Source organism: Theobroma cacao, chromosome 8, assembly GCF_000208745.1.
Source record: "Theobroma cacao cultivar B97-61/B2 chromosome 8, Criollo_cocoa_genome_V2, whole genome shotgun sequence".
Classification (NCBI taxonomy): Eukaryota; Viridiplantae; Streptophyta; class Magnoliopsida; order Malvales; family Malvaceae; genus Theobroma; species Theobroma cacao.
Window position 1 is genome coordinate 15,330,650 of NC_030857.1, and position 21,799 is coordinate 15,352,448.

Sequence of the window (21,799 nt, forward strand, 5' to 3'; positions counted from 1 at the left end):
ATTTAAAATTAACATAATTTTTATTCTCTAATAGAAGAGTAGAGCACTACAACTCATCCGAGATCTCTGCTTAAATTCAACCTCACCTTTACCACTTGAATTAGCCCAAGTGGCAGGAAAAGAGGCAAAGGAGCCGCCATACTCACTCTTATACTGAATTGCAGTTCCACAATTCATAGGGCATGGCCACATTCTCTACAAACTTAGTGCCTTGATACAACCAAAAACAACATAGCAACACTAATCTATCACTATTTCAGTTTCAAAAGATATGTTCTTATGTGCAAATTCAGACTCCAAATAAGATTACATTAAAACTACAGCTCAAAACACTACCTCGTCCCACCCGCTGTAAGATGAAGACGAGAAACTGAGGTCTGGAAGGTATCGGTTTCCCTAAGATGGTGCACCAAGATACGAGGCAAGCCGCAAAATGTCACTGAATATTCCACCAGCTGTTACTTGGGCACCTGCACCTGGTCCACGGACTATCAGTGGCTGCTTCTTGTACCTTGTAGTTGTGAAAGCTATGATGTTATCTGAACCGGAGAGCTGCGCAAATGGGTGATCTTTGCTGTATCTTCGCAGCTCCACACGTCCCTCTTGATTAACAGCATCCACCACTCCAACATATCTCAGGACCTGTCAAACAATAATTCGAAATGGATTTAGGCATTCCCTACGGAGAAACTTTCTACCACAGTACATATATTTATATATGCAAATCCTACATCCTCAAAACTCCAGCAATTTTCATGATTAACTTTATAGCAGAATCCTAGTAGAGTTCATCAGTTAGATTGCAAACACGAATTTCCTACTAGAATGACCTTGGGGAGGTTCTCTGATGCAAGCATCCATCTCCATTACATTTTAGAATAGTGGGATTTGATAATAGGGTCCTTAACATCTTTTTAAACCTAATTGTTTCATCCTTTTTTTAGGAATAACGTTCTTCCTTCATTTTGTAGATTTACCACCTACGACTTCAAACTTACGAGGCAAAAGCAAGAGGAAAGTCGAAAGCATTTCAGAATTCTACAGTTAGTAATTATAGTAAATATAAATGACATGAACAATATAAAAGATGTAAATATCTATCTTGAATAAAATTCAAAGTATTTTCGAAAAAGTTAATGATCATAGAGACATAAAAGGTTAATAGATTTTGTAAAAAAAAATATTTATTTTAATGCAAATGATAACGACAGGCTCCATGCCTGTGTAATCAGTTGACAAATAGGCTCAATTGCTTTGTATACCTCACCACTTTCATTTTTGTGCTTTTCGATGCGATTCAAAGGTGCAATTGTTTTATAAACAGGCAATATTTGATTAACTTTGAAAAATGAAATGATATTATCCTCGAAATACCATTGTTTAAAAGGCAACTCACTTGTCACCTTGCATTAAGGCACAGCTCAAAGCATGCCTAGTTAATGCATTTTAAAACAGAGGTTACCCGCATTTATGGGCAAAGTTGAAATGGTTGTTCCAGTGTTATTCTACTAGTAGAAATACAGGAAAAAATAAACAAAACAAAAAATGAATACTCACTTCCCCAGATTCCTCAGCGTTCTGTCTCTCCTTGGTCAAGTCTTTGTCAAATTGAGGTAATTGCTTCATAAACTCTTCAGTAGATGCACTAGCCTGCAAAGGGCAAGAAAAAGAAAATCTCACATTAATGATTGCTTTCTTGAGTCTATTTTATAAAATAGGAAAATCAATCCTTACTCTTAATGGTTCTGGAACCAGACTTCGAACAGGTATATCAGAAAGTTCCAATTTCCAGCCGGATTCTCTGGCAAGAATTATCACCTACAGAATGAAAATCAATTTATGAGCCCAATCTCATACAACTGCAATGTGCATAAACATGAAGCAACTATAATATGCAAGAAATGGCAGGGAAAGCCATCATGCTCATTCATATCAGAAGGCATCATTCCACTTAACGCCTATTGGCTGGTAATATGCTAAGCTAACAATAAAATCTCGATGAAAATTTATGATGAATGAAAGCAGAATTTTGAGACAAACTAAATTCCATGGTCAAGGAAGTCTACTTTTCTCTACATTTCTTCTGCTAGTGCCAATTAGAAAGATGCTTTGTTGAACAACTTCTTAACTCAGATAAAGCAGGAAAAATTCAACCAAACCCAGAAGGCCCACCCAAACCTGAATCTGATCCAACCTGATTTGATCACAAAAAGGCAACAACTGAACCCATCCAACCCAAAGTTAAAATTGAATATAATTTGAAGTTTCTCTTTTAAATATTAATTTGATAAAAAACAATAAAGATAACACTAACTATTATTCTACTAATAATTTTAAAAACAACTAAAAATATAAAATCTCTTCTGTAACTCTTTTATTACAATAATCATGTATTTTATTGTTAAAAAGTTATAATTTTAATTAAATATACATTAAACATTATTTATATTTATATTCAAATACTTTTTTCATTCTTTAACTCCCAACAAAATTCTAACATTCAAGAAACTAATTAATACCACTTCTAAATTTTGGAGTTAGGTTGACCCTTTATGCCGTAACCATAATTCATGGTAAATTTAGTTAATGATCAGTAAACTAAATATTAATAATTAGTGCAATAAAGATTAATATTACATATTAATCAATCAAAAATCGATAATGATTTTTTTGAAGGCAAATTGTTAATATTGGGTAAAAATAATTCTACATTAGTAAATTACTTTCAATTTACTTTGTTTTGGTCTTTTTCGAATGATTATTTTTTTAATTGATCTTTACGATATAATATATCAAAATTAGAGGTGTGTCCCCAATTGATATGCGACCTTTGAATAACTTAATACAACCGGAATGACACACTCAATCTAACCCAATTTGACTTTAAAAGTGAACAACTTAAACCTGGATGATTGGATTCTAAGATGACCTAAACCTTAGATGACCTAAATGCAACATGACCAAAATCTGGAATAACTCAAATTTACTTGACCCAAAATGGCCTGACCTGAACCTGAACCCATCCTGGCCTGTCCAATTACCACCTATACTCACAGTTTGATAAGTGACAAGATGCAGGAAAATACTCTAAAACATTGTTGACTTCTTTACCTATATAACTAAAGTAACAAAGAAAAAATGAACACTTTTACCTTTCTTGCAACATCTGTTCCAGACAGATCATCCCTCGGATCTGGCTCAGTATAACCTGCCTCTTTTGCCTCTGCCACCACCTCACTGAAGGCTCTAGTGCCGGTGAAGTTATTGAAAATATAACTCAAAGTGCCACTACAACAAATAACAAAAAGGCAGAAGAGATATGTCAAAAGATGCATGTGGAGAAAGATCAAATTTTAGTTTCCTCAAAACAGGACTCACCTGAAAATGCCCTCAATGCGCAATATTCTGTCCCCAGTTTCAAGGAGACCACGTAAAGTGCTTATAATTGGAAGACCAGCTCCTACAGTCGCTTCATAGAAGTAATGTGTGTAGGATTGCCGCTGAAGAGCTCTCAACCTTAGGTACTGGGTTCACACAAAATTCATATCAACGAAGTAGAAACACAGGTTCAGTAAAACAAAATGTAATCAGAAAAGTAATCAGATATGCAATCTAGAAAGAAAGGTTCAGCAAAAACAAAATGCAATCAATTTTGCTAAGTCACAAAGATAACCGTTTCTAATTTATGCAGCCGTCATTAGAGACCATGCTATTGTGTATGCATACAAATTCAGGGGGAAAACACACACACACACACACACAAACAAACAAAAAAGTCAGAAAACAGAGAAACTCTATCCCACAGGAGAATAAGAAAGATGCTAAATCAGACAACAAAAATCAAAAGATTTGCCCTGCTACTTTCTTTCATCGCATTTTCATCAACATCGACAGTGGTTGCAGCCTATCCCATTATTTAATATATGAACGTTTCTCCTGCAAACTGAGATTAAGTTTTCTTTTGTTTAAATAAGACCAATTTTAGCTTTACAAATATTATATGTGTCTCTTACGAGCAACAATCTTTTATTCCAGATTGAAACCAACTCTACAAGCAAGTCAAAATCAATTCGACATTTTCACTAAGACTTATTACATTCAATTGGCCAAAATAATTGGAATTTAAGCCTGTTTCTGACCTTAGAGGTCTAATTATGAAAATCAATTGGAGGACTTCCAAATATGAACCTTTCTCACTTCCTCGATAGATTAGCAGGAGGTTGTGGAGCTCATGAAAGCATTATTAGAAGATACCAATGATTTGATATTCCATGTTTTTATTACAGAATCCAGAAAAATTTCATGTTGACAGTCGATTTCCTCAACATACAAACCAGGCCACTAATAATCCCACTATCAGTGTGACTGACACCTTCAATTAGAGAAGAGAAGATTTTCTTTTATATAGCTCACCTTTCCTCTACTGCTTATTTGAAGAATTACCTCTCTAAACCCACATCCAAAATGAAGTACCCATAAAATAGGATAAATAAAACAAACAAAATACAAGAAAAATTCAACATGCTCATCACTGACCAAATACTGAGCACAACAAAGCAGTCACTATATATTTTTAATTGGAAACTTGGTGATTCCATCTCTAGTTTCCTTCATGGTAGTGTGACGAAGAGAAGAAAAAGTAATCTCAATCACTCAGCAATCAACCTTAAAACATACGAACACATAAATTAACTAGAAAAGAAGCATGCATTGAAGCTGTACTTGCATCAAATGATGTTGTCTAAGTGGCACCACTGATCCAAGGGTAAACCTCCATATGCATACATACAATCTAGAACCAAGTATCATGCAAAAAGTAAAGGGTTATTAATTACATAGAAGTCCTTTTAAATTTTCACATATTTAATCATAAGTCATTTAGTTTCAAAAAAACACAACCTGCTTGAGTTTTTCCAATTGCAAGGCAAATAAATTGTATCATCAACTATCCATTAAGGTGACTGTTAGTTTGTTGTTACGGCTCATATGATATAAAAAAACCCCTTCTGTCCTACAGTAACTTCAATGTATTTGCACTCTCCAAAACCAATGTATAGAGTTCTACTTCAAACAGAACTCATAAATGGAAATTTCACCAAAACAAGTTAGACATAAGAACCAGGCAATTTGTTAAACAACTGATAGGCATACCAAAAACCAATGAAATCCATCAATATTTCCATAATGAAGCGCTCAACAATCACTCTAGAAATATTGCATCACACCAAATATGCCCGGATTAGGAACTAAAAGGAAAAAAAAATGAAGCCCTAATTTGGATCAGTCTGTGGCTCAATAATCATTTTCTGAACATGCTAGAATCTCTTATTCCGCCATGTCACCAACAGTAAACAAACTCCACCATCTCCACTACCAGCATCTCAACAACCACCATTAACACCGCCTTACCTAACCAGATGGTTAGCTCCAACTCCCAACAACCCCAACCCCACGCCACCCGCACCCCCCCCCCCCCCCAAAAAAAAAAACGGGACGAACAACCCATATAACCAACATGTGGCAAGTCAACATTGAAACCCAGATGACCCTTTCCCGATTGACAATAAAGAAAACTATAAATCCAGATTTCCACAATAACACCTAGCCCTCCAGTAGTTCAACATGGTTAATGTTTCAATGATTGTGTGAAAAATGCGGAGAGATCCCCAAGAAACAGAAAAAAATTAGGAAAGGAGAGCTGTAAATAGGAGAAGAAGAAAGCTCTAAAAAAAACAAAGAGAGGAAGAAGGAGTGACATCAGCAACAAGCGGATGAGACACAATTTCACAAATTAATTGAAGAAGAATTTTTCCATTGTTAATTTTAGTCATGAGGATTGGATTCGAGCCTTGGAACTTATTCCTCTTAAAGAGAGGGAACAATTGTTAAGCCAAGCCTTGATTGTTCTTTAATACCAACATAAATATATATATACATATATATATATATATTTCTGTTTCTTCAATACCATCCACTGTTAGGACAAATTTAAAAGGAATAGATAATTCCTCAAATATACCCCATCCAATATACAACATGCAAGAACCTAGTCCACCCAATTCACCTCACATGTGTCCAACATATTCATCAATGACTAATAATCGAAACATGTGTGCGTGTGTGTGTGTATATTATATCCAAATATCCTTTTAGTATATAAGACACTAATGAGTTATTGGATGATTGGAGCAGTTGATCTATAAATTTAGGATAACAATGAATAATTCAAGATTGACCTTTTTCGAGTTCTACTAGTAAAAATTACTGTTCCAAAATCAATTTTACCTTATCAAGTGGTCCCGAATTGGCCTTTTTGTTTGGAGTGATCACATGAATTCCTTTACACAACCAGTCATGGTAACAGCTTGCAATGTTAGAGTCAGCCGTACAATCTACCAAAACAGTATTTGGAATAAAATGATTTCCATGCACATGTTGAGCAAATTTTTCTAAATCAGCAACTTGTCCTTTCTCCTTCAGAAGTTCTCTCCATCTTGACAAGTCAATTCCTCTATAACAAGAGATGAATGAGTCACTCAGACATGATGATTTGATTCAGAACTGGAGATAATTGAAAACAAAGGCAGGAAATTATAAAACAAAAACTTATAAATTATAAAAAACAATTCATCATCAAGTACCAGCTTTCAAATTGATTGAGAAACAGTGAGTTTGACAAAGGACACACAGTGGAAAGACCTCTAAATTAAAACAACAATAAGAAGAAGATTTATGCTGTGAAGCACATGATTGAGAGAAAAGAAATTAAAATACAAATTGCAATCCAGAAAATAAAAAAACAACGACAAGGGCCATGTAACTATGAAATGTAGATTCATGATATTGTAGACAACTACACGTAAAAGAAGGTATAATATTGTTTGTGATACAAATGAGGGAATTAAAATAAATTTAAAAAAAAAAGTAAAAGAAGAAGAAGATTCAAAAGGAAGAAAAAAAAAGTTGGAAGGCTGAGAAGATTGAAAACTGAATAGTATTCTGTAAACTAATAAAATGAGTAACACAAGAAGCAAATAATTAATCACCTTGAAAGTTCATTGAAGCAATAGAAAGTAGAAACTCTAAACAGTAGTGCACAGATATGTCAAACTAAATGGTTAATTTTAGGCTTTCTCTAAGCTTCCAAGAACTCTCTGCATATTCATAGAGAAGAAATATTTAAAGGACTAATTCATCACAAGCCATACCAACAGCTATAGGTCAAAGGTGACATATAATCTCTCATCACAGTGCAAATAGATAAGACTAAAGATACATGGGCTTTTAAAAAGTTTAGCATTATATTGAAAGAAACGACTTCTGTTAGAATTTAACAACCAACTCACACTAAAGAATGTGTTTGGAATAAATGAATTCAAAAAATTTGTATAATTCATTTCCATCAATAACTTGATATGCTTTAAATCTATGGAATAGAAACGATTCCATAACATTTAGTGGAAATCATTTTTTTCACACAGACTCAAAGAACAGAAAGACATTGATTACCCATAAGCTTTTATATGATGGTTATAACAATACTAAACTTTATTATATTTTAAAAATTTTCTTTTCTCAACAAGAAGAGCGAACAAGCTAGCTTTATCTTAAATATTTTTTCCAATACATGATATCTTGTCAGTAGGACTATTTCTATCAATGATGAAGACTTACACTTCACTTAAAAGCATTGTCATTGAACCAGTAATCCCCATAACACGCAAATCAATGTTAAACTCTTCCTTAAGAACCGCTGCCTGTACAAAACAATTTAAACATTTGTTCAGGTTCAATAAGATAACAATTGAGCAACATTTCACCCCTAGTCAATACTGCTGCCTCCAGAGCTAACCCAGGCTACCTAGGTCAAATGACTAAATCGTGCTGTTCAAGAGGAATGCTGACTTTTGCATGGACACATCTGAAAGTAGACAAACTGCATACCAATATAAATACTTCCAGTAAGGGTCAAGTCGAGTTGGCCTAGTGAAATACTAACTTCACTCAACTTAAGCTCCATTGAGTTTCATTTCCCATACTTGAGCTTGACTCTATGTTCTAGCTACTCCAATTACTCAAAGCCGATCGCGGCCAAGTCAAGTACAAGCATCAAATTGGAGTACCTTGTGAGCGACTCAACTCACTTACATCACTAATTTCCAAAATGATTGATCACTCATAAAGATATTTGCAAGGGTAAATACAAAAGACTAGTCTCTATGGACATATGTAATACAATTACCAAGTACAAAAATGACTGGCATATTTTACTGTTATTTTGAATTTACTTGTGAAATGTGTTTATAAGAGAAAAGCAATGAGTAAAAAAATTATTGCATGTTTAAATATCATCATTTGTTAGAAACAGCAAAATGACAATAATACTGTCTCCGATACTGCACCTGATCCCTCAACTGGTCAAGTAATGTCCCACCAATCAATCCAGGTCCAATAATCCCCATTGCTATGGTTGTCCTTGAAAGATAAAACCTTGAATGCACAGCTCTTAAAGCCCTTATGCAATCTTCACGCTTGACAACTACTGTGATGTTATACTCAGAACAACCTTGAGCTATCGCACGAACATTAATATTAGCCTGTATTGTGATTTGGGAAGGGGAAAATGAGGAATAATAAGAATATAGTCAGTTTAAAGTTAAAAGTATATAAACAAAGAGAAACAAAATACTAGTTTGAATCGATAAATGGAACTTTCTACCTTTGCCAGAGCATTGAAAAGAGTAGCACTGACTCCAGGAGTGCTCGCCATTTTCTGGCCAACTGCTGCTAATATGCTACAGTTAGGAATGACTTCAACCTGCAAAGGACTGCTAATTAAGTAGACAAATAGGACCTTGCTAAAGTAAGCAAAAATATAAATTGATAATATATGACCGCCATAATGACAAAAAAGAAATAATTAAAAAAAAAAAAACTCAACCACTCCTTCCATAAAAAATTGTAACTAAAACATATTTTAAGCTGACAAAACACACTAAGCAGAATTCAACCCATGATGACAACATAGATAATATAGGTTAGCAATTTTATCTGTGCATGCACTGGAAACTAAATTCACAGGCAATTAATACTTGAAAAAGACAAGGGATATGGAACAAGCACTCAAATACTCTTAACTTATCCTTACTACTGTTGGCACAACACCTGCGTAAAAATCTGTTGGTACCGTACAATCAAGCCTGATGCTGCAACCAGCATGCTAGATAATGCCCACAGCCCCAAACAACAATGTCGTTTATGCAGAAATATTAGCAAGATGTCAAATACACTTTTTGTTATGCATGGTTTTGAATCAACCTACTATCTGAGGTTCGAACCAGTATGGATTTTTTAATTTCCATTACTTCGAAATTATGAGGCAAGAGTCCCAAGATCTAGATAAACCCAATTGATTTCACAGTGATGTGGCTTATCACACCGTTCTCTGGTAATTAGACCAATTGTCGTCAATGGATGGATGCCAAACGCAAACCACATTAAAATCAGAAACCTAGATTAGGAAAATGTTAAGCTGATTTTGAAAAGATTGTAACAAACTTAAGACAGGTATTGGCTTATACTAGAAAAATAGGAAAGAACGAAATATGGGAGTTAATGGTTTTCCTTATGTTTAACACTTGTCCAAATTTTACTTATTTCTTTTGGTAATTCGTAATAATGGATAGCTAACTTTTATGAGACAGTTTTCAAGCTTAAAAGAAGTAATCAGTCCCTTCTCTATGTCATCTCTATTGATGCAAGGGAACAAAGGCCCCATAAAGTTAGGTACTCAAAGTTTTCTTGGATCATTAAAAGTGTAGCTCGAATAAATCCAGAAGCACTGATGGTATAACCATATTGCAATGGTCAGATAACTAAGAAAAGCACCTGAGAAAGACGTCCAGCATCCAAAGCTTGACGGAATCTAGACTGCAAAGCCTCAGCAACTGCTTTTACTTCCTTCTCAGGCACAGCAAAACAGACAGAATGCTCGCTACTAGCCTGCATCAAGTTTCAGAAATGAGCATTCTATATTAACATAGAAAAACAGCAATAACTGAAATCAGAGAATGTAGGAACCTGGGATATCATAATGACATTAGCTCCCACATCTTTCACAGCACCAAAAATTGCACTAGCTGTACCTGGAACACCAGCCATTCCAGTTCTAACAAAAGAAAATGAAAAGATACAGCATCAATATGATGAAGTTGAAAAAATACAGCAGAACATGACCAAATACATGCAGCTAAAATCATAGCAGAAAACTTACCCCTCAACATTTACTAATGCCAAATTATCTATTGTTGCAAACCCTTTGACTGGAGATTCTAGCCTCTGACCATCTTCGCCTTCAGTCTCAATATGGCAGATCATTGTCCCAGGTGCAGAGAGATTGAAAATATTCCTTATTATAATTGGAATATTATATCGCATCACAGGTATGATGGTGCGAGGATGCAAAACATTTGCCCCAAAATATGACTGCATGGTCACATTAACTTACCTTAGAAACATCTATGTAGCAACTTTAAGCAACTTTTACAGGTATAAAAGGAGCAGTGAAGCCTACCATTTCCCATGCCTCTTGATAAGACAACGTCCTTAATATCACAGCTTCACTAACTGCAAGAAGAGTTTTCTTTAACATTACAGTCAAACCTCACATTTATATTTTCTTTAAAGGAAAAATATTTTAAGAAGGAATCCTCAACAACACTAGTTTAGGCAGCATGTGCTAGCCTCTTTTTCATCAAAGTTTAGATAGTAAATAGCACCTATGGTCCCCTAAGATTGGGTCATATATCATATTGGTCCCAACAGTTCAAACTGTCACTTATCTGTTCCCAAACTTATAATGCTATAACTAAAAGTCTTTTTATCTATGTTTTGGCAAATTAACTGTTAAATGCCAGCTGGCAGAATGACATGTCTAAATATGTTGATGTATGTGATGACATGGCTAAAACTTTTGGGTTTGTGGGTTGATTTTGGGGTTATTTTTTTCATTTTAGAGTGGTTTTTGGAGTTATTTTTGACAATTACCAGTCCAAAATGCAAGAAATAACCCCAAAAAATAACCAGGCTGTTAAATCCCTCCCTTTAAACAATTCATTTATCCTTTGACAAGCAAAATCCATTCATGTCTTATTTATCACTATAATACTTTAGTTATAGCTTAAGGCATAGATCTTTGCAGTTCTTTTTCATTTTTTATTTTGGTCCTTTACTAGCCATTTTTCCCACTGTGAAATTTTATTTCAATTCTTCTCTTTTTCTTATGATCCCCATTTTCTCCTTTATATTCATTCTCAGTTTGTTCCTTGTTCTTTTCTCATAGGGCATCCAAATCCATTTTCTCTCAACATGGGTATTGCACACATTATCCATTTGATTTCTTATTATCTCTTTTTCATTTTATTCCTTTACTTTATTCATTCACTTTAACCTTTCTAGTCTCAAGACACTCTTGGCTATCTCTCACTTGCTCCTCCCTCATCTTCTTCTCCAGCTCACCCTTGCCCAGCCATTCTTCTTTTTCTTTCCCTCCATATGGTCCTTTTACCTTATCTTCCTCTTCTCCTCTTACTCTTTAAACCTGACTTTCTCTCTTCCCTTAGTTGATTTTACCCCCAATCCATCTCCACTTTTTAGAATTCTCCCCTTCCTATCAAGGCTCAGATCTGTGTTTGGCTACTTTTTTCTTCTTTCATAATTTCTCTCATTAGTTCTGAATCCTTGTTTTCTCTATAAATGTTAGCAACTATCATGGCTTGCTCTCTGTTTGAATTTAAATCTTTTATCTCCTCATTTGTGTTTATAACAGATTTTATCTCCTCTTTACTCCTTGCATACATAAATTTACAGTTTTCAACCTTTTTTTTAAAACTTTATTAGGGGTTGTAGAATGCGGAACTTGATGATTGCAAATGCAATTCAAGATGAGGTTGTTTTGTTGGTACTGTGTGTAACCTATACTTTGGACTGGACAGGCATTGGTTTTGGGGAATGTTTACAGATATTTTGTGAAAATTTTAAAGACCTTTAAAGTTTTTGGTTGGTGTATGAGAATTTGACTTTAGGTTTCAAAGATTTTAACAGTTACGGCATGGATTCCTTCAATTTTAAGAAGGAAACAGCCAACAGAAAGGAAGTAGTTTGTCTTGGGGACAAGATCCAAAAACTTAGGGGATTTAGCAGAGAAGATAAGGCAATAGGACCAGTGGTTGGAGCTTTGAAATTTATGAAAGTAGAAAAGTAGAAAGTGTGGTTGCTTGTGGCACGTAAATGAGCAGGGAGATATGAGAACTGACGAGGATGTATGAGGAGAATCCAAGCTGAGTATAGGAATTAGAGAACTTTTGAGTTTTGAGGGTTTTCCTTTTAAAAGGAAAGAAAAATAAAAAGGTCAAAACAAAGTTACAAAATAAAGCAGAATGGCACAAGGCACAACAATGCTGAGTACCTCAAGCACCTTTTATTATAGAGTATAGATTAGAGTATTTCGTAAGTGGGAAAAAACAAAGAAAACATTAATGTAGAGAACAACAAACCACATTAAAAACTTATGAGATCTAAACCTCTCTAAAGACAATGCCAAAAATGGGCGTTAATGATATGAATGCATTGTGTCTACATGTATGGCCAAGAGCCTACCTTTTCGGGGGTCTGCACTATACACACCATCAACATCTGTCCAAATTGTGACTTGGCGAGCCCTAAAAAGAGCACCCATTATAGCTGCAGAGAAGTCACTTCCATCCCTCTTCAAAGTTGTAGGAATATTCTGAGGTGTACTGGCTATGAAACCGGTTGCGATTATTATGTTAGATGGATTCTGAGAGAACCATTTTTCAAGTCTTCTTTCGGATTCTAAGAAATCAGGATCAACCTGATTAGAGCTGGTGGGATTTACAATAAGGACCTGCCTTGTATCCATCCATTTACTATCCAGCCCATTCTGTACCAAAATGCATTTCATAATACATCAAATAATCTCCTGAAAGATTACAATTGGCTTACACTTGTTTGTGGTATTGATCAAAAACCCACCATACCTTTTTAACAACAAATGATAACATCTGAGCAGACCATAACTCCCCATGTCCAACAACAAAATCTGAGAAAGATTCCGTCGCATGACCAGCTGAAAAGGGGAAAAAGTTAAGGATGTAAGTTTACATAACAAGAAATACTCCTTTAAAAATTATTACTAATCATACTATATCAGGAGAAACAAACAAAATACCGAAAGCATGTCAAGAGGTCAAACTATTAGTAACGGAAAACTTGAATAGAAATGATTAAACAACAATTAAAATCTAGAACTCAAGACTTGAAGATGACCTTAACACAAGAATATGGTATTCTTTGACTAATTAAGCCCAGGAACTTAGCTAGGGAAAGGACAGACAACTTAATAAAAACATCACAACAACGAAAGGCAATACATCTTTTCATCTTCCTCTCCTAGAAAGCAGTGACAACTAATAAGACTTATCTGAGTTGAGATGCGACAAAGAGCCAAATGTTAATGTCTGAATAGAATAAAAGTTGAAACACTTAAAGCAAAATGAAAAGTCAAAACTGAGAAACTTTTAGTGACAAAAGTTATTGGCCCAATTACATTAAAACCAACAATTTCAAACAAGTTCATTTGTTTTTCTAATCAAATACGTAAAGTGAATTTCATACAATCATTTGCAGAAACATGTAAGTGCTAAATAGCTTAAAGTAAAAACTCTTGGGGGTAAAAAAGTGAAAATTAGAATTAAGGTTCACGTAATCAAAGCTGCTCCATTAATAACTTTGCATAGAAAAACACCAGCCCAAGAACTGACATAGAAATGAAGATGCTAGAACCCAATTATACCACCCATTTGCACAACATGTTGTTCAAAGAATCTCAAAGAAGGGTATTACTCAAACCATGGAATCAAATATTTTATAAAGTGAAGCAGAGATTAGACAGGAAAACAAGGTTAACTCTCTGAAAGGACACGAATCTCAAGTATCATGAACGTTAGAAGCTTGATGTTTAAGGTGAAACATAAGATCAAGGTCAATCATATGATTAACTGACAAGGGGATGTTGAGAGTCTGGTTTAAAAATGTTTTAAGCCCTTGGTATATGGCATTTCCTGTTCTTTACAAAACTCTCCCATAACTAATTAATTGTGGTGAAAAACATGAAAAAAATGATAAAAGCAAATAATGTTGAAAAGGAGTTCTTCTACATATACAATTAAAATTTAATTGGATAACTACTGAAGCAAAGGTTGAACATTTAGATCGAGTGCTGGTAAATTAATATGCCCCTGGTTAAGAGGGGCAGAGGGAGGGGGAAAGCAACAAAAAAGGGTAAAATATCCCCAACTCCTTAAGTTTTGATCAAAATTACATGGAGGTCCAATAATTTTCAAAATGAACACTCCATCCCAAACGTCTAAATGGCGTTAATATTAAATATGAAATGTCTAAAATCCCCATTTTTTGTTTTTCCATTGTTTTTTTTCTCTCAGGTTGGCCAGCAGCGTCCCTTGCACTAGCCTACCACCCAGCACTTCGTTGGAGAGCACCAGATCTAGTGCTCCCTTGGGAGCCCCAATCGGGCTCCCCCAGGGAGTCTGACGGGGAGCCTTTTTTTAAAATTAATAAAAAATTAATAAAAAATTGATAAAATTATAAATAGTAATTTTTAAAATTAATAAAAGGTAAATTTGTCTTTTTAATATTGTCACGTCATCAAACTGACGGAAACATTAATGATTGACAAATAACTTGACATATGTGTCCAGAAGATATTTTTTTGAGACAGAGTGTCCATTTTGAAAACTAATGGACCTACTTGGAATCTCGATTAAAACTTAGGGAGGTGGGGGTTTTTATCCAAAAAAAAAAAATCAGACAACAATACTGCAAATGCACTCGGTAAAACTACAAAATAAAACTTCAACTGGTTGGTAGATAGATTGAGCAGGTACCAATCACACTAGTGGCTTCTAATTCCTATATACAAAGAAACAAACAAATAACAATTCATTTAACCAATTACTTTTTTTCTTATGAGATATAACAGATTAGTCAGATTCCTGCCAAGAAAAACATTTTACCAAATTATATAAAAACACACTTTTGCCCGCCATTAAGAACTCTACCCTTGCTTACACAAAATTGCATAAGCATACATATAAACATGCTCTTATCCACAACCCATCTAATTTTATAAGTGTAATGAATGGAAAAACACACACACACACAGAATTTTATTACCTATATATATCGCACGAAGCATCGCTTTGAGGTTATTAACGTCATGATGCAATTGAGATAAGAAAGTAGCAAGATCATCTCCATCAAGCAAATCAAGTGCCGTTGATTGATGTTTTTCTAAGACAGCATCCAATGCAGAGATGTAGGAATCATCTCGAGATTGTGCCTTGTTGATAAGGTCATACATCATATCTGTCACCTTAGACATGGCTGACACAACTACCAACTTTCTTTCTGAATCATCACTAACAATTATATCTGCGACATTCTTGATCCTTTGGGAGGTCCCAACACAAGTGCCACCAAACTTATGAACAGCCCAGATGTCTCCCTTGCGAAGATGAACTGTATCCATCGATTTCTCCACTGAGATATCTGCAAATGAGAGGGAAAATAGGATGAAAATGTATTTTAAATGTAATTTACCAGTACTGAATAACATATCATGATTATGCTAACAGGAAATGTACCTAATCATGTATATCTAGCGGATCTTAGTTACAATGCATTTCAGAGCAGATATTTTCTATTGGTTAAAGTCCAGAGTTAGCCATTCCACAAGCTCAAAATAACATTAAAATCAATCCATGTACTTTCATTTGTGAAAATTTAGTCTCCAAACTTTCAATTTGAGTTGAATTGAGTAAAATTTTTAGTAGTGTCAATGTATAACGACTGATTCTGCCCCTTTTATTTCACTAAGGTGATGACATGACAAAAATTGAGCTGACATGGCAACAATATTAGAAAAATTAAATTAAGGGTTATGTACACATTTAGTACTTGAATTATAGTGAAATTATTGATTTGGTACTTGAAGAATAAAAATATATCAATTAAGTACTCGAACTATGCTTTTGTTCATCAATTTACACCGTGTGATGTGTCCAAACACAACCAATAATTATGCGATACGTGTCTAAAACAACACATCATTTTCTTTTTTTTTAAAAAAAAGAAATTTTTGGAATTAAAAAATAAAAATATGGTAAATAAAAAATTCAAAAAATTAGAAAAAGAATTTTTTAAAAAAATCTGGAGGAGAGTGAAAACATGGGGTAGAAAGAGGAAAGAGAGGGAAAGAGGGTAAACAAGGAGAGAGAAAGGGGGGGAGGGCCAGCCCAAGGCAGATCATGCCAATTTGGCTTACTCCAGCCAGATCGGTGAAATCTACTTGGCCCAAGGCAGACCAGTTCCAATCTGCCTCAAGCCAGCCCGACCGTGGGCCAGCCCCACTTCCCTTCTCTCGCTTTCTTTTCCCTTCCTCTTTTTCCCTCCTCCCCAATTTCCCTCTCATTTTGTCAATTTTTTTATTTTTTCTTTTTATTTATTTTTACTTTTTCTCAATTCTTTGTCCTTTTTTTAAGTTAAAAATTAAAAATTATAAAAAATAAAATAAAAATGGCAAGGTGTGTTTTTCTAGACACATGGCACATTCTAATTGTGTGTTTTTAGACTAGTCACCCATTCAAAAGAGCAATATGCTTAACAAAATGAAGGTTGGAATACTTAATTGCAAATTTTTTTCTTCAGATATCAAATCGACAACTTCACTATCGTTCGGGTACAAAATGTATAATTAAACCTTAAATTAAAAAACTAATAAAACCACTATCCTTTGCTTTACTTTTTTCTTTATCTTTTTCCTTGTTTTTACTCATTCTGTTTTGTTATCCAAAACCAGATCCAGGTCTCTCTCTTACAAAAATTATACCCACTAAATCTACACCTAGGACCAATGCAAAGCAACCAAAAAAAAAAATGGAAGCTGGGTGCTGTGAACTCATGGATAGTAGTAAACAACTGATCAACTGATTAAAATTTAGATACTGATTTTGGTAGAGCCCATCTTCTAAATCAATGAATGAAGAGATTCAATAACCATGTATACATACACACACGTATATAACACAAGTTATCAGAACACATAAAATCCAAAAGAAAAGGGCCTTTTCTCCAATAACTATACCTACACAGCAATGGCACAATCATCAATCTAGTCACTAGTAAGAACAACACAAAAACTTACAGCAAGAGTGAAGATGTGAAGATGAGTACCAAAATTCGTAAGTAAAAACATGTAAAAAGACTGTAATATGTAAATTTGAGTGACACTTGTGGAGATAGAATTGTTAAGCAGTTATAAAAATATACCCCATATTGATTACATTTTAAATAACCAATAACCTTCAATATAAGAGAGACCTCTCCAACTATTACCAATTGGTTTTAGATTGGATGCACATTACAAAATATGACATAGTGTCAGAGTTGGCCTAGCTCCCTATTTGTGGTTCCTCCATGATAGGCTTTTTTTGACTACATGTAAAGCTCCATGTCATATGAAAAAAATCATATCTCTATATGTGAAGAACATGTCACTATATAAAATCACGTTAACCAAATATGGGATATACCTATTGCCATTTGGATTTGAGTTGGATGCCCGTCAATGAAATTTGACAAAAGGTCTGGCCTTTACAGAGGAAGTCCATTCTGTAGTTGTTGGGGGAATGTGTATAGTTTGATTGAGTAGTTTAACAAACAGAAGGGGAATCTCAGGTATAGATGGCACTATGTTGATGCAGAATTATGCTAAGAAAATTGAAAGACAAAATTGGATTGGTATTAGATCTAGAGAAAAAATGAAGAAAAGTAAAAGACAAGGGGCAGTAATTGTATCTTTTTATTCTGTTTATTACAATGTTACTGCCAATTCAACCTAATTTTTGTCACATCAACAATTAATTAAGGAAAAGAAGAGATATCAGTGAAGTTAACAGTTTTACTTGATTGAATTAAACCAAATTGAATTGACCAAAAAAGAACAAATCAGAAAGTACAAAGGTTAAGTTTACAAATAAATGTAAGGGAGTGATTCAACCATTTCAAACAAGTAATAAGACTGATGTGGACTTCAAATTTTTATTTAACATTCTCCCTTCAATGCAAGTACAAAAAACAATGTGGCCCTAGAACATGAAGGTCAACTAGAATCAAGGAACTAACTGAAAGAAAAAAAAATATTAAAATTATGAAAACATTAAAGAGTAAAACAAAAAGTGGTCCTAATGCCCTCCTCTCATTATTACAGTGTTAAACAATCAACTATCCCAAATGTTTAACTAAAAGGAACAAGATGAAACCATGCATATCTAACCCATTTTATTAACATGTTTTGTCATATGTGGGATTCTATTTTGGGAATACTGCTTTGTATAATCTGGGGATTCTATTCTTTAATGACAATGCTTTGTCTGATGTGGAAATATTAATAATAAAATCATAAACAGAGCATAAATAAATGGCACAACAAATAGAAAGAATATAAAACAAACCTGCTACTGATGCCTGGACACAGATATTTAATGACTTCCCTCTTCCCCGCTGAGAAACAATACTTAAGCTGGAATATAGAAAACAAGATAAACTCTTTAGTGTCTAATTTAAATACTGAAAGTAAAAGAAAAGCCAATTGGAATATCAAAGGACCGTTTACTTGTAGACAAGGCCAGAAAAAATACCCAGATCCTTCATCAGTTGACCTACCAAAGTGTTTAGATTGATCTTTTGGTGGGAAAAACAAACAAGGGTGCACACGTTCAAGAAACCATTAATCTATGAAGTGGTGATATGGTTTAAGTCTCTGGTGAGGATACATATTTGAGCACTCAGCTCATCAATTGCCTTAAATATAGGACGTGGTGATATGGCTAAAAAAGGAACAGAAGAAAGTAGAGCTATAGGGACTCCATAACATTTTATGAAGTAGGATATGTTTATTTAATTAGAATTTTGACATGCTTGATTAGAGGTAGTTATTGTTAAGGGATCATTTCAATTTGGCGAAGATATTGAAGGAGGATAGAAATAATGCAGATTGTCAATTATGTAAGTTCTGCAGATGGAAATGGTTTTTTCTTTGCGGAGATTGCTCAAACTCAAAGGATATATTCGGTTGTTACTTTTACTAGTAGCTGTTTGTTAATTGCTTTTTACTTCTTTAAAAGTTGCTAAAAAGTAAAAGCATAATCATCATATACAATTGAAATGAGCAAATAGGTACGGTAAAAATTTAAAACATGTAGAACATAATTGATCCATATTGTTTAAACTAGAATCATGCATTCTGTTTATTTACACATTTATCTTCTTTTTTTTCTTTTTTTTTTTCTGCTTATAATAACAACCAAAAAGAGCGTAAATTTTGAAGGAACAGCAATCTAGCCCTGAGTCTACTACTACCCCAGTCCAACTCTGATCTCATTGAAATCCAAGCTAAGTTTCGAAATAAAAACAAAAATCAAATTGATTTTACCTCTTTAAATATGCTAAGAAAGCCAAAAAAAATTATGCGTTAAAGCTATCATTTGGACAGCATTAAGAAACATTTCCTGATATCTCAAGCATTAGATACTCAAACTTTGGATCCTTTGTTCCTTAAATTAGTTCATGATATTAAATTTATTGAGCAAGTTTGAACCCCTACAAATCAGGTCAAAAACCAATCATACGGTTGCATTTAACTGACTTCACAATATCCATTAAACTTTCCACTATAACCACAAACTCTGTATGGCTTCTACATTCTACAGTAGCAATTTCGTTTTGGACAGCATGAAGAAACATTTCCTGAGAACCAAACGGAAGATCAATCGAGTAGAAACGGGCAAAGAAAACAAAGTGGATAACACGAAAAACCTGGAAAGAGGAAAAGGTTTGGGAAGAGAGAAGGAGCGGCGGCATTGAGAAGGAGAAGCAGGGATCTTTCGCTTGGGCTTAGCAGCGTCTTGAGGCAAGGAAGTGGAAGAGAGGAAGCGTGAAGAGTCGGAGATCGTGGCTGAGAACGCCGCCATTAGCTTCACTTCCAGTAGTATCCACCTCTCTCTTTTCTCTCTTTGTGAATGCCAGACGAAGAAAGACACAATTAAAGGAAAAACAGAAAAGGAGAGTTTTTTTCTTTTTCTCTTTTTTCTGTTCGTTGTCTGCTTTATTTGGCGGCTGTTTGGTTACTAATACTCACTACTACTATCGATTATCAAAGGAGCATCAACTTTGATCAGGGCAATATTGAGAGAAGCTGGGGGATGTTTATGTGCACGTGAGAACGTGGTAACGTTGTGACATACCAGTCAAAAAGTGACATGTGGCTTGCATGTGGGATGCTTAAGTCCTTTTAACTTCAGTCTTATTATTTAATAAGATTTTCAAACATTATAAATACTCAAATTAAATTTTTGAAACTTTAATGTTATAGGCATTACTCATTAAATATATGTATCCTATTAACTTAAATTTAAAATTAATTTATTATATTATTAAAATTAAATAATAATTATAATTAATTAATAAAAAAATAATGTTTAAAATTGTATTTTAAACAATAGATGAAGTTTAGTAAGTATTATATTAATTATGAAGAATTTATAAACTAAAAATAATATATATATATATAATTAAATTTTGTTATGAAAATATTATTTATAATTAAGTTTGAAATAGTTTTACTATTTGAAAGCATCCGAACTTGATTATAAGGTATTCTAATATTTGCATTTATTAGATTAAACATTTTTCATCTCTTTATCCACTTTTGATTTATTATGTCATTTTTACTTCATTTACTTTTTTCTCTTTTTTTTATCATTTTAAAAGTAGAATTTAATTACCATGTACTACGTGTTTAAATTGTATTAACTTCTTTGTAAAATATATTTAGGAAAAATTGAACAAATAACTAAATTGACAAGATAACATATATCAATATCATATTAAGTTTTTTTCATCTAATTACCCTTTTTTCAAAAAAATATATATTGATCTAAATAATGTATTTATAATTTAATTTAAAAAATAAACATCTCATATCAAAATAATATAATAGAGTGGTCCCATAGATTTTAAAAAGCTTTATGGTACGTTTGGTTGGCGAAATAGACAGGAATGGAATAGAATAATTATTATGTGGGAATAGAATGAAGTGAGAATAGAATAGAATAGTTATTACTTAATTTGGTATGACAAAGGGAATAGGATAAGAATAATTATTATGATTTATTGTAGTATTTGGTTGGTAATAATAATTTTGAAATAAGAAAGTAATAGAAAATAAAAAGACAAAAACACCCTTTATTATTTATATGACATTTTATTTTNTATTTATTTATAATTTAATTAATTATAATTTAAAATATTAATATTTTATTTAATTTAATATTATGATGATCAATTATTTTTTTTTATTTTATTTTTTTAAAATTAATAATTGATTATTTATTTAAAATATTAATAATAGATAATTTAATTATTAATATTTTTATTTAATTTAAATATTATTATGATTAATTTTTTATTTTATTAATAATTGATAATTTAAATATTAATATTTTATTTATAATTTAATATTAATATTTTATTAAAAGTTGAAATCAAGTGAGAGAAAGAGGAGAGAGAGAAAAATAATATTTTATACAAATGAAGTTATAATTTTTCAAACTTGTAAGGGATATTTTTGTTTTTATCAATT

At 33.2% G+C, this 21,799-nt stretch overlaps 1 protein-coding gene across 1 annotated transcript; it reads right to left on the minus strand.

The window, feature by feature from the left end:
- Window positions 2-20,283, minus strand: LOC18592903 (bifunctional aspartokinase/homoserine dehydrogenase 1, chloroplastic). Its single transcript, XM_018126082.1, has 18 exons — window positions 19,975-20,283; window positions 18,612-18,679; window positions 15,274-15,648; window positions 13,059-13,147; window positions 12,658-12,961; window positions 10,574-10,626; window positions 10,274-10,485; window positions 10,081-10,168; window positions 9,889-10,002; window positions 8,720-8,818; window positions 8,403-8,597; window positions 7,675-7,757; window positions 6,286-6,511; window positions 3,379-3,524; window positions 3,153-3,288; window positions 1,735-1,818; window positions 1,558-1,650; window positions 2-642 (listed from the first exon to the last, which is right to left on the minus strand). Exons 1-18 carry the CDS (start codon window positions 20,127-20,129, stop codon window positions 397-399), a joined length of 2,766 nt encoding a protein of 921 aa, XP_017981571.1. The 5' UTR covers window positions 20,130-20,283; the 3' UTR covers window positions 2-396.

What these genes read in the sequence shown, in the direction of transcription:
- LOC18592903 (XM_018126082.1), bottom strand. Translation starts at nt 20,129, where the DNA reads ATGGCGGCGTTCTCAGCCACGATCTCCGACTCTTCACGCTTCCTCTCT. An exon ending in TATCATTTGTTGTTAAAAAG is followed by an intron (nt 12,962 to 13,058) that starts GTATGGTGGGTT and finishes ATTTTGGTACAG; the next exon opens with AATGGGCTGGATAGTAAATG. An exon ending in TAGTGCAGACCCCCGAAAAG is followed by an intron (nt 10,627 to 12,657) that starts GTAGGCTCTTGG and finishes CTCTTCTTGCAG; the next exon opens with TTAGTGAAGCTGTGATATTA.